The following is a 12,293-nucleotide window of genomic DNA, read 5'->3' as shown; positions in this document are numbered from 1 at the left end:
GGGAAGGGGAGTGGCGAGGATAAATTAGGAGTGTGGGGTTAAGACATACACGCTACCGTATATAAAACAGACAGTCAACAAGGATTTACTGTATAACATAGGGAACAATATTCAATATCTTGTAATAACCTATAATGGAAAATAATCTGAAATGTATATATAACTGAATTACTTAGCTGTACCTGGAACTAACATAATATTGTAAATCAGCTATATTTCAATTTTAAAAAGAAAGACGTCACACTGTTTTTCAGAGTGGCTTGGACCACTTTCCATTTCCACCAGCAATGAATGAGCGTTCCAGCCGCTCAACATCCTTGCTAGTACTTGGTACTGTCAGTATTTTTCATTTTAGTCATTCTAATAAGTATGTCGTGGTGTCTTGGGGTGGCTTTAATTTGCATTTTTCTCGGGCTTATTGATGTTGAACATATTTACTATCATATGGTGAACTTTGGTGAAGTGTCTGTTCAACTCTTTTGCCCGTTTTCAAATTGGGTTATTTTCTTCTTACTGGATTTTGAGAATTCTGTCTATATTAAATTCTTTATATATTCTGGATACAAGAATTTTGTTGGATATGCGATTTGGAAATCTTTTTTCCCAGCCTGTAGTTTCTCTTTTCATTTGTTGAACAGTATCTTTTGCAGTTTTCGCTGCCAAAAAACCAACCAAACAAACAAAAACCTTTTCTGGTTTTTAATTTTGATGAAGTCCAACTTATAAATCTTTAAGAATGAATCATTCTTTTGCTACCATGTCTAAGTACTTTTTGTCTAACCTGCCTTACATTCCTGGGATAAACTCTACTTGGTCATGGTATATTGTTCTTCTTATATATTGCTGGATTCAACTTGCATATGTTTTATTGAGGATTTTTACTCTATGCTCACGAGAGCTCTTCTTTATTTACAAATATAAGCATTTGAAGGTGTGAATTTCCCTCTAAGCCTCACTTCAGCCATGTGGCACAAAAAGGTGGTATTTGTTGTTCACTTCAAAATATTTTCGAATTTTCCTTGAGACTTCCTGTTTGGCCCATGAATTATTTAGCAGTGAATTGTTTGATTTCCAAGTGTTTGGAGATTTGTCTCAGCATGTTCCTCCTTGGATTTATCCTGTATGGGACTCTCTGTGCTTCCTAGACTTGAGTATTTCCTTTCCCATGTTCGGGACGTTTTCAGCTACTATCTCTTCAAATATTTTCTCAGGCCCTTTCTCTCTCTCTCTTCTCCTTCTGGGTGGAAAATTTTTAAAAAAATATATTTTAAGCTATCTAGTTTTTAAAATTTATTTTAATTAATTAATTTATTTTTGACTACGTTGGGTCTTCGTTGCTGCGCGCGAGCTTTCTCTAGTTGCGGCGAGCAGGGGCTACTCTTCATTGTGGTGCGTGGGCTTCTCATTGCAGTGGCTTCTCTTGTTGCGGAGCACGGGCTCTAGGCGCACGGGCTTCAGTCGTTGTGGCACATGGGCTCCGTAGTTGTGGCTTGCAGGCTCAGTAGTTGTGGCGCACGGGCTTAGTTGCTCCGCAGCATGTGGGATCTTCCCGAGCCGGGGCTCGAACCCCTGTCTCTTGCATTGGCAGGCGGATTCTTAACCACTGCACCTCCAGGGCAGTCCCCTGGGTGGAAATTTTTCTTTCTATTATTGATTTCCAATTTAATTACATTATAATCAGAGAACATATATTGTATGATTTCAATTCATTTACATTTAAAATTTGTTCAATGACCCAGCATATGGTCTGTCATAGATATTTTTGTGAATGTTCCATGTGCACTTGAAAGGAATGTATATTCTGCTGTTGTTGACTGGAATGTTCTATAAAGGTCATTTAGAGTCCATTGTTTTATGGTTTATCAGTTCTGATAGGACCGAAGAACCATATAGTTTATAGTTGAAACCTTGTTGGTTTTCTCTCTGCTGGTTCTACCAAATACTGAGCGAGGAGCTGAAGTCTCCTAAGAAATTGTGAATTAGTCTATTTCTATTTCTCCTTTCAGTTCCGTAAGTTTTTGCCTCTGTTATTAGGTGTATATACATTTATGATTGTTCTGCCTTCTGCTGAATTGACCCTCTTATAATTATGTAATGTCCTGCTTTATCCCCGGTAATTTTCTTTGCTCTGAAGTCTGCTTTGTCTGTTATTAATATAGCCACTCCAACTTTATTTTGGTTAGTTTGCATGATATATCTTTTCCCATTTATTTACTTTTAACGTACCAATATTATCTTTAAAGTGACTTTCTTGTAGGCAACTAATAATAATTTTAAAAAATCCATTGGCACAATCTCTTTTCATCTGTGTCTTGGATTTAGGGCTACCATTTTATTATTTGTTCTCTTTTATTTTTTGTCTTCTCAGTTTACTTAGAATCAATATTGCACCACTTCCAATAGAATGTAGAGACCATCTCACATTTAGGTACCTTTGCCCTTTCCCCTTATATTGTAGTGTCCTCACGTCTTACACCTACGGACATTAAACATGCCATCAAGAACCTGAGTTATTTTGGAATTAATTTTGGTTATTCAGCTCTGTTCGTTTGTTGTCACGCTGCTCTGAGACCTGATCAAATACGTGGCTGTAAACGTGACACATGGAATGTGGTGAACATGTTTCTTAAATAAAGGAAAACTGTTTCTAGGACAGATTTTTATAGATCCACCCAAAGTGGGTGTAGGCAACAGAATACTATCATTTTGTAAGGGTTTTGAACATCTGTAAGCAGAAATGGGGAAACTTGGAGAAGCAGGGTGAAAGGAGTCACTTTAGCTGGAATGTAGGTTAGAGGAGTGAGAACATAAGCTATCCAGGGAGGCTGCGGAGACAGACAGAGGATGGGTTGACAGGTGGTCGGTGGTTTAAGAGCCATGGACCTCTTAATTCCTCTGTTTCGACACTCAGAGAAGCTGGAGCAGAAAGAGTTTTGATTGATAGGGATTGGATCCCAACTCAGCCACTTAGGAGCCGTTGACCCTGGGACAATTACTTCTCCTCTTCCAGCCTCACTTTCTTTATAAGGTAGCTGTGGAGAGTACATGAGTTTTTGTACATAAAGGAACTCACCCAGTGACACATACGAGAAACTTCGTAACTGCTGGTGATTATTATGGCCACCCAGGCCTCCCTGTGTGTAGTCTGCTCTCATAGACATGTCAAAGCAGCTTATTTAATTAAAAAAAAAATTGACCTGAGGGTTGCCCTCAGAAACTTTCCCTTCCTGGTGGTTCTCAACCCTGGCCACACGTTACAGTCATCTGGATACTTTAGAATATGTGTGGGCCCCTCGTCAGACGTTCCGATTGAATTGCTCTAGGGAGTGCTAGATTGATAGATAGATAGATAGATAGAGATAGAGAGATACATAGAGAGATACATAGAGAGACAGAGAGATAAAGATAGAGATACATAGATAGATACATAGAGAGACAGATACATAGATAGATTAGATAGATAGATACATACATGGATACATAGATAGATACATAGATAGATTGAGAGATAGATAGAAGATAGAACAACCGAGAATTGTTCAAGTAAGAATTATTTTGGTGGCAGGGAACGCAAATGTGCTAATGGAGATGGAAGTTTCCAGTAACTGAAACATCCACATCCCCAGGTCTGCGTCAGTGTATTCTGTCCTCTCACAGCTGTGCAAAGAAATTCCCCACATATCTTCCTGTTGAGGTAATTCTAAAACATACATAAAATAGAGGTAATTGTATAAATGAACCTCCATCAGTCAGCTCTAATGATTATCAGCGTTTCATCAATTTTGTTTCATCTTTCCTGCTCCCCACCCCCTTTTCTGTGTTGGATCATTTTAAACAAATCCCAAATATCATGTTATTTTTCACTGGCTGTTTTTTAAAACCTCCCCAAGTGATCCTGATGTCGGCTGGGATTTGAAATGCACGAGGCAAATCTTAAAGTCACGGCAAATGCTTAAGCCATTTAGGAGACCAAATCCTTCACAGTGTTTCAGATAAAGCCTCGGAGTCTATCTGACATAGATGTAATGTATGTGCAGTTTCTTTGTGTATAGAGTAATTATGCATTAATGGTAAGTAGCTCATGTAAATAGGTAATTAGCATTATGCAGCTAAAATGAGTTTTAATAAAATTTTCTCCCTGTCTTAGTTCTCCAAAATCTATAAACAACACTAATGTAGTTTAATTTTCATGTCATACCCATAATCACAAAAACACAGCACTAACTCTCTTTAACGAAATTCAAAGATCTTTGGATCTTTCTCCCCAGGAGTCAGTGTGCAGCATCCGTGGACCTGCCTGGGACCCAGAGGTCTGACACTTTCTGTTCAAACCCCTCCTGCCTCCCGCTACTGCTACAACCTAATGTTTCAGGTAAGACGCCTCTAGTGGCTCCAGATTTGCCAGGCTCTGACTTGAAATCATTTGCAATGCAATAGTAGGCTGTGGACCAGCGATAGTAGATTGATCTCTGCTCTCAGTGGCAAAACAGCTAGAAATCAATGGAGAAACAAATGGTCTTTTGATGGGAAAAAGAGAAAGAAGAAGAATTTAGAATGTTTATCATTCATTCTTTCAGTGAGTACTTATTGAGTATCTACTATGTGCCAACCATTGTTCTAGGTGTTTGGAATATATCAAAGGGCCAGATGGACAGAGATCCCTGCCATCACGGGGCGCACCAAAGTAGTTGTACTGCGTCTCCCCAGAAACAGTCCCCACAGCCTGTTTTGCCCTCATGCCAGTGCTGTTATCCCTGCAGTCAGCTGTAGCCACCATGCCCCCGTGGCAGTCCCCTTGTTCTAGGAGGCTGGGACTACAGAAAGCAGCTTCAGCGAGGGGAGGTGAGCGAGATGGGGGAAGTGGTATATTTCCCGTACATTTCCCAAGCTGGACTGAGCCTTCGGGCAGATAAATTTGACCTTTTGGCAGAGAGGATGAAGAAATGAATGCCAAAGGTATGGACTAAGCCAAGGGCGCAGTCACCTGATGGCAGACCCAAGGGGAAGGACTCAGGACAAACATCAGTGGGTGTGGTACATGCCTGCATGTGCGGGAAAGCACTGCGGTCAGTTGGTAATACCTGCTGTGGAATCTGGAACGGGGAGTAAAATAAGCAGCTACTCTCTTAATCCCTGTGCCAGATTTCGAAATCCCTCTCTCCCTGTCCAACTCCCTTCCCTCCTGCCCTGCCTCCAGGGAACTGTTTTCTGTTCCTATAGCTTAGTTTTCATTTTCTTGAGTTTTATGTAGAGGGAAACATACAATATGTGCTCTTTGACATCAGGTGGCTTCTTCTTTTAAAAAAAAAATATATATATATATTTATTTATTTATTATTTGGTTGCACCAGGTCTTAGTTCCGGCAGGTGGGCTCCCGAGTTGCAGCTTGCGGGCTTCTTAGTTGCAGCTCACAGGCTCCTTAGTTGTGGCTCGCCAGCTCCTTAGTTGCGGCACACAGGCTCCTTAGTTGTGGCCTGCGAACTCTTAGTTGTGGCATGCCTGTGGGATCTAGTTGCCTGACCAGGGATCAAACCTGGGCCCCCTGCATTGGGAGTGTAGAGTCTTATCCACTGGTCCACCAGGGAAGTCCCTACATCAGGCTTCGTTCCCTCAGCATTATCATCTAGAGATTCATCCTTGTCGTTGGCTGTATCAATAATTCATTACTGATGAATGGATAAAGAAGATGTGGTACATATATACAATGGAATATTACTCAGCCATAAAAAGGAACGAAATTGGGTCATTTGTAGAGATGCGGATGGACCTAGAGTCTGTCATACAGAGTGAAGAAAGCCTGAAAGAGAAAAACAAATATCGTATATTAATGCATATGTGTGGAATCTAGAAAAATGGTACAGATGAAGCTATTTGCAGGGCAGGAATAGAGATGTAGACGTAGAGAACAGACATGTACACACAGTGGGGAAAGGGGAGCGTGGGACGATTTGGGAGATTAGGATTGACATATATACACTACAATGTGTTGAGTAGATAGCTAGTGGTAACATGCTATAGAGCACAGGACGCTCAGCTCAGGGCTCTGTGACCACCTAGATGAGTGGGATGGGGGGTGGGGTGGGAGGGAGGTCCAAGAGGGAGGGGATATAGGTATACGTAGAGCTGATTCACTTCATTGTATGACAGAAACTAGCACAACATTGTAAAGCAGTTATACTCCAATAAAAAAAATAATTCATTACTGCTGAGTAGTACTAGTCCATTGTATGGATATGCAACAATTTGTATATCTACTCACCTGTTGAAGGACTGATGGATATTCAGTTGTTTCCAATTTTAGATTAGAATTTTTTTCCTTTTTAAATAAATTTATTTATTTTATTTTATTTATTTTATTTTTGGCTGTGTTGGGTCTTCTTTGCTGCACACGGGTGTTTCTCTGGTTGCCGCGAGCAGGGGCTACTCTTCGTTGCGGTGGCTTCTCTTGTTGCAGAGCACGGGCTCTAGGCGCGTGGGCTTCAGTAGTTGCGGCACGTGGGCTCAGTAGTTGTGGCGCACAGGCTTAGTTGCTCCGCAGCATGTGGGATCTTCCCGGACCAGGGCTCGAACCCGTGTCCCCTGCATTGGCAGGCGGATTCTTAATCACTGTGCCACCAGGGAAGCCCCAGTTGTTTTCAATTTTGACTATTACAAATAAAGCTGCTATAAACATCTGTGTACAAGTCTTTGTACAGATGTATACATTCTTTCCCTTGGGTAAATACCTAGGACTAGAATGACTGGATCACATGATAGATGTTTGTTTTACTTAAGAAGCAGCCAAACTGTTTTCCAAAGTGGTTACACCATTTTACATTCCCATCAGCAATGCGTGAGACTTACAGTTACGCCACATCCTTGCCAGCCTTTGGTGAGGTCAGTCTTTTAAATTTTAGTTCCCCGAATATGTGCACAGGAATATTTCATTGTGGGCTTAATTTGCCTGTTAATGGATAATGATGTTGAACATTTTTCATGTTTATTTGCCTTCCTCTTTGGCTATTACTGTATGTATCTCACTTGATGGTTACAAGAGCCCATTTTATAGATGAAATTGGAGTCTCCAAGGGAGGTTTAGTGACAAAGTCATTTGGCCAGCACGTTGCAGAGTTCAAACTAGAGCCCAGGTGTGACTTGCAGTCCCAAGCTGTCTTTACCTCAGCTGAAGGTGGAGCTACGTGCAGGACCACCAGCAAGGGGAGAGGGGCCACAGGCGAATGGGTTAGTGTGAGCGCGTGTGCGTTTGCAGTAATGAGGGGAGGCTGCATTACACTTTGCATGAGGGTCAAATCAGCTATTATTAACTTCCTACTTTGAGGGGTTTACCATCAAACTGTGGTGTTTTATATTTTGCTCACTCCTAGACTACACTCCAAATTAAAGCTCCATTGCTGGAGTACCATTTGTGGCTGTCTCTTGTGCGACTCTTACCCCACCTCCAAGATTCAGGGCATTGGGAGCGTGTGTGGTGGTAGTGGGCGGGCGGGTAGGACTCTGAATTTCTCATCTGTTTCCCTTTCTACTTCCCTCACTTCCACCCCCTCCCATCTGCTTTCCTCCAGCACATTCAAAAAACTCTTCAAGTGTAAAGCTATTTATAACAGGGAGCTGGATCTGTCTGTGGATGAGGTAAGTTACAAGCACACAGCCTCAGGCCGCTCCACTAGCTTGTTTGGTTCAGGCTGGAAGCATTTAACTGCCCATTCCAAGCAGTCCTCCTCTTCATTTACCCTTTCGTGCTTTCACACTTTAAATTCCATCTCTAGACCTTCTCTGAGTTCTCTTTGTAAGCTTATTGGTTTATGGGGAAACAGGGTTGTTTGGTTGTTTTTTTTCTGTTCAGTACCAGATCTACCAAACTCATTTACAAAGTTATATGTGAAAAGCATGAACACCTTCACCCAGTCAAGTAGGCCAAGAGGGATTTAGGACGAAGGACAGTGGAAATATTATGGATGATAGTATCAAGTAGTATAGATTTCACGCAGAAGGACATTGATTAGTAAGCTTGTTATTAATGGAGGCTCTTTCCAGTCTGAATCACTTGTGGCCCAGGGCGTGGGGCGCGTGAGTTGTGGCGGCTGGTCTCAGTTCGCCCGCGTAGTTGACCCCTGACAACTGGCTCATATAAACTGCGGGTGATAAGAATGATGAGTGCGTTTCCTGTCAGGAACCAGCTTCAGTGGGCTGGTGGTGGCGCCTGTGGCCCGGGGTGGAGGCCACGGCGGGCCCAGCGGCCCGGCCACACGAGCCTTGAGTGCCGTCTTCTGTCGGCTTTGGGGGCGCGATGGGGGGATGTGGTGCACGTGGCAGGCTGGCCATCACTATGTCAGGGCCAGCTTCCCCACACTTTAGCCCGTGTGTGTGCTGGGCTGCTGCAGACAGACCGAGAGGAAGGACACGTGTGGAGGGAGCAAAGCCTCAGCCAAGCCTCCCCAGCATGGGGTCAAGAGCCACCGCCCAGTTCGTTCATACTTTTCCGAAGCCCTTATGTCTGTCCCCCAGCGCACGTCTCAGACAGTCCTCTGGAGTGCATACTGCTGGCAGTAACATTCGCATTCTATGGGAGAGGCGCAGAACAGCTCTCTCGAACGCAGTCTGATCCACCTGGCTTGCTGACCAGGTGCTCATCCGTGAGACAGTCCTTGTTTCCCTGCCAGTCCTTTGTCCTCACCTGGAGAGGAAGAATGGGGTGGCAGAAAGAGCAGTAGGTCAGGAGTCAGACAATGCGTGTTCAGGCTCTGTCAATAACAGGTGGTGTGGCCTTTGGCTGAGTCACTTAGCATGCTGGGGCCTCAGCGTCCTCAGGTGGAAACACGGAGCCTGGACAAGAGCGGTGCTTCCTGATGTGCAGTTGGGATGTCTGGACGTGGCTGGGCTTGCCCGGTTGTCTGCCGGGTGAACAGGCAGGCGTCCACCCAGGATTGGCAGAGGAGCCTCAAGAGAAAGAACTGCTACCAGCAGTGAGAATTCCTTCCCACCTGGGCGGCTTGGCCCTCTGGGGTCCGTGTCCTTGTGCCGGGAAGAGCAAACCCACAGGTAAAACGAGGCCAATTATATTTGAAGATTTGGAAACATCTTTAAAGTAGTGAACAAGCACAGATGTATTGTGGAATAAAATGGCAACATTCATACGGATTTTAAAGATCGAAAGAAGTTGTCGAGAAGCTTCTTGTTTGTTGCTGAGAAACTTCCTGTTTGCGGCAGGCCTCTCCTAGCTCCTTCCCCAGTCCTGTTCCTTCTCTCCTCTGCCTTGAGATGCCTCGGTTGACACTGACACGTGTCCTGAGCAATGAGAGGCAGGCCCCTCCAGCCAAAGCAGCAGCAAAGCCTTAGTCACTGGAGGGGAACAGGGACCCAGCTCCCCTCTCCCACACATTTGTGTCTGGACAGGGGCTCCGTAGGTAGAAATGGCAGAAATCATTCCTCCAGCACCTAGAGTCGCACTGTGGACCGTGCCCCTCCCCCCTCCTCGCCCCCTTGGCCTGGCATCTTTTGGGGGCGCCGGTGTGTTTAATGGTGGAGACTGAAAACCAACTCCTGTGTTCGCAGGAGGAAGAGGTGGGGTCTGGTAAGGGGGGCAGGGCAGGAGGGGGCGGGGGCAGAAGCCGCTGGCCCGCGGGCCTCACTGGGTTAGGACTGGCCTTGTTGGTGAGTCTGCGAGATGCCCTTTGGAGAAACCCAGAACCAGAGGGAGGGTAGAGTTCCTGGAAGGGGACAAGTCCTGAGTGGGCTGGGTGCAGGGAGAGCGGCAGGAGCCTGTCAACGTTTTGTTTATTGTTTTCCCTTTCCTCATACTACCTTTGTTCACCCCGCAGCTGAGCTCTGCAATCTCTGGTTTCATCTGTTCTTCTCCAGACGCCCAGGGCTTCACGGTAGTTGTAATGCATTGTTTTAAATGTTTCAAAAACTCTAATGGAAACCATAATACATCTGTTTTCTGCTTTTTGCATACCCAGTTGTGGATGTGTTTGATTAATAAATCATGGGGAACTGAACTAATTATTCCTTAATGATTAGTCTCTTTGGCAGACAACATATTTCAATACAATATGGGAGAAATGGGAGAAAAATAATAAAGGCGGTCCTTGATGTAGGATAGATTGGGAAGTAACACAGGATCAGGGGCGCCTTAGAGTTCTTTCCAGGCCCCAAAACCTCCCAGAGAAAGGCTGCACAGTCTAGAGCTGCCAGAGGCTGGTGGTGCCCGTGGTACAGTTAGAGTGATAGAGGAGAAAGAGGATGTTACAGCTGTTTCTTCCCATCTCTGGGAATCAGGAGGTCATCAGGCCAAGGGGTGGTGTGTGTGAGGGTCACATGAGGGAGAGTCACATTAGGACTCTTAGCCACCATGCCCCAGGCAGAAATTCAAAACACACTGGAATCCAGGATCAAGGGGCAGCACGCCTGCTTAAATAAACGATAGAACCATTCAGCCCAGTGATTCTCAAGCGGTAGTGCGCATCCTAGCACTGGGAGGACTTTTAAAAGTCCCAGATTTTCTGGCTGAGAAGGTCTGGGGTGAGGTCCGGAATCTGCAGGTAGAGCCTGGTTTCAGGTGAGGCTGCTGGTACGCCTGGTCCACGAGGCGCACCACAGGAGACACTCTTTCCCATTTGCCCCCGTCTCAGCTTCTGTCCCCCGTGGCTCTCCTCTCACCTTTCCCCAGCCCAGCATTCCTTTCATCTCCTTCCACCGTCTCGCTTCCTCAGTGCCTTCCACCCTTTTCCCCCGAGTTTTCTCCTGCCCCTTCTCTCCTTTTTCCTCCAGCGGCGCCAGCAGCTTCCTCCTCTTGACTTTCTTCGGAAAAAATGGGAAACTTAAATTTCTTGAAAACCGAAATGCAGAAGACCCAAGAGGGAAAAACCAGCCCCTGGCCGGCAAGGGACACTAGTGGCAGGTGATTCGGGACAGTACGGGCCGGCCAGGATGCGAGGTCCCTCAGAGCTGATAGAGCCGCCTGGGGCTGGTACAGCCTGGCCAGGACGCCATGTGACAGTGCACAAGGTCTGCTGTCCTTGACCCGGGGAGCCGGTGGAGGAGATGGGGTCCCCCGGAGGACAGCCTCCAAGCACAAGTTTGGCTTCAAGGCTCCTTTCCCGTAGAGGGCCTTAGACTTGAGGGTGCGCCAGAACCCCCCCATGGCTTGGTGAACCTGACTGCTGGGCCCCGCCCCCAGAGCCTCTCATTTCAGGTCTGGGCGAGGCATCCCCGGCACCGAGGCAGGCAGGCTGGGATGAGTTGGTCACCCAGCCGGGGCCAGAGCCTTTGCGCTTCTAAGGAAACTCCCCGGTGAGACTGACCTGCTGGTCCCAGGACCGCGAGAGTCGCTGCTTTGTCGTTCCAGGCCACGGCCGAGGCCCAGGGTGGCTGCCTCGGCCTGGACCCTTCAGAAGGAGAGGCTCCGGGCAGGGCCTGGAGGCCCTGGTTGGCAGGGTAGATGTGGACGCCGCAAACTTTGGCCCCCGAGTCCCGGGACGACGGGGGTGAGGAAGGCTGGTCAGAAAAATGGGGTCGGGTGAGAGGACCTCTGAGCTGAGGCTGTGTGCTGGCGGCATGTTGTGCCCCGGGGAACAGAATCCAGAGTGAGGAGGGCAAGGCCCTGGCTTGGAAGTGAAGCTGGTGGAGAGGAAAACGGCTGCATAGTGGCCGGGGTGGGGAGGGGTTGCTATTGCAGAAGCAGTCGGCTTGGGGAAGGAGAGGCAGGAAGGAAGGACGTGGAGATCCTTGCCAACAGGATGCCTGGATGTGGAAGCAGCGTCTAGGTGTTGCCCTGTGAACTACAGAGTCTGTGTGTAGACTATGTCTTTGCACGCTGACTCGGGGCGTCTGGGGGCACGCAGCCCAGCACAGCGTGGGCATTGCAGAGGTGGGGCGTGGTAGGAAGCTGTACCTCCCCTCTCCCTCCCTTTCCCGAGAGTTACCAGCTCCAAGTGCTGAAGGATCTCCCCGTCGGGGCAGCCTTTGGGATCCAGGAAGAGTGAGGCCAGAGGTGAATCTGTGCTGAGTGAAGGAATGAAGGAAGGGAGGAGGCTGTGTGGTGGCGGGAAGGCGGACACAGCTACCCCAGGCCTGCCACGCTTCGCCGTCAGAGTGAGAGGTGCACACACTTCTCACCCAGGGACACCTGCCATTCCCTGGCTGGTTTGCGGTTTCTAGCCGTCTGCACCTTTCACCTAAGTGTCCCCGACCAGGAGTGATTTACTGTTATCTGCCTTTTCCCGGCCGGCCCCTCGCCCCCTTGTGTGTCTGCCCTGGCAAGAAACTTTGGGGGTCTTGGAAGAGCCAGTTC

General features: G+C 46.9%; 1 protein-coding gene across 4 annotated transcripts in view; it reads left to right on the top strand.

Moving 5' to 3' along the window:
* ADPRM (ADP-ribose/CDP-alcohol diphosphatase, manganese dependent) overlaps window positions 1-12,293 on the top strand; it is a 372,105-nt gene that overhangs the window by 68,441 nt on the left and 291,371 nt on the right. For 3 of the 4 annotated variants that reach the window (XM_067022034.1, XM_067022038.1, XM_067022035.1), the window contains exon 4: window positions 4,269-4,372. The exons of the other annotated variant lie outside the window; for it this stretch is intronic. In XM_067022034.1, the coding sequence (XP_066878135.1) occupies window positions 4,269-4,372 (104 nt within the window). The remainder of the gene's footprint in view (window positions 1-4,268; window positions 4,373-12,293) is intronic. 4 annotated transcript variants of the gene reach the window in all.

Source organism: Kogia breviceps, chromosome 19 (genome assembly GCF_026419965.1).
Source record: "Kogia breviceps isolate mKogBre1 chromosome 19, mKogBre1 haplotype 1, whole genome shotgun sequence".
NCBI lineage: Eukaryota > Metazoa > Chordata > Mammalia > Artiodactyla > Physeteridae > Kogia > Kogia breviceps.
This window is presented reverse-complemented; position numbering and strand designations above follow the sequence as displayed.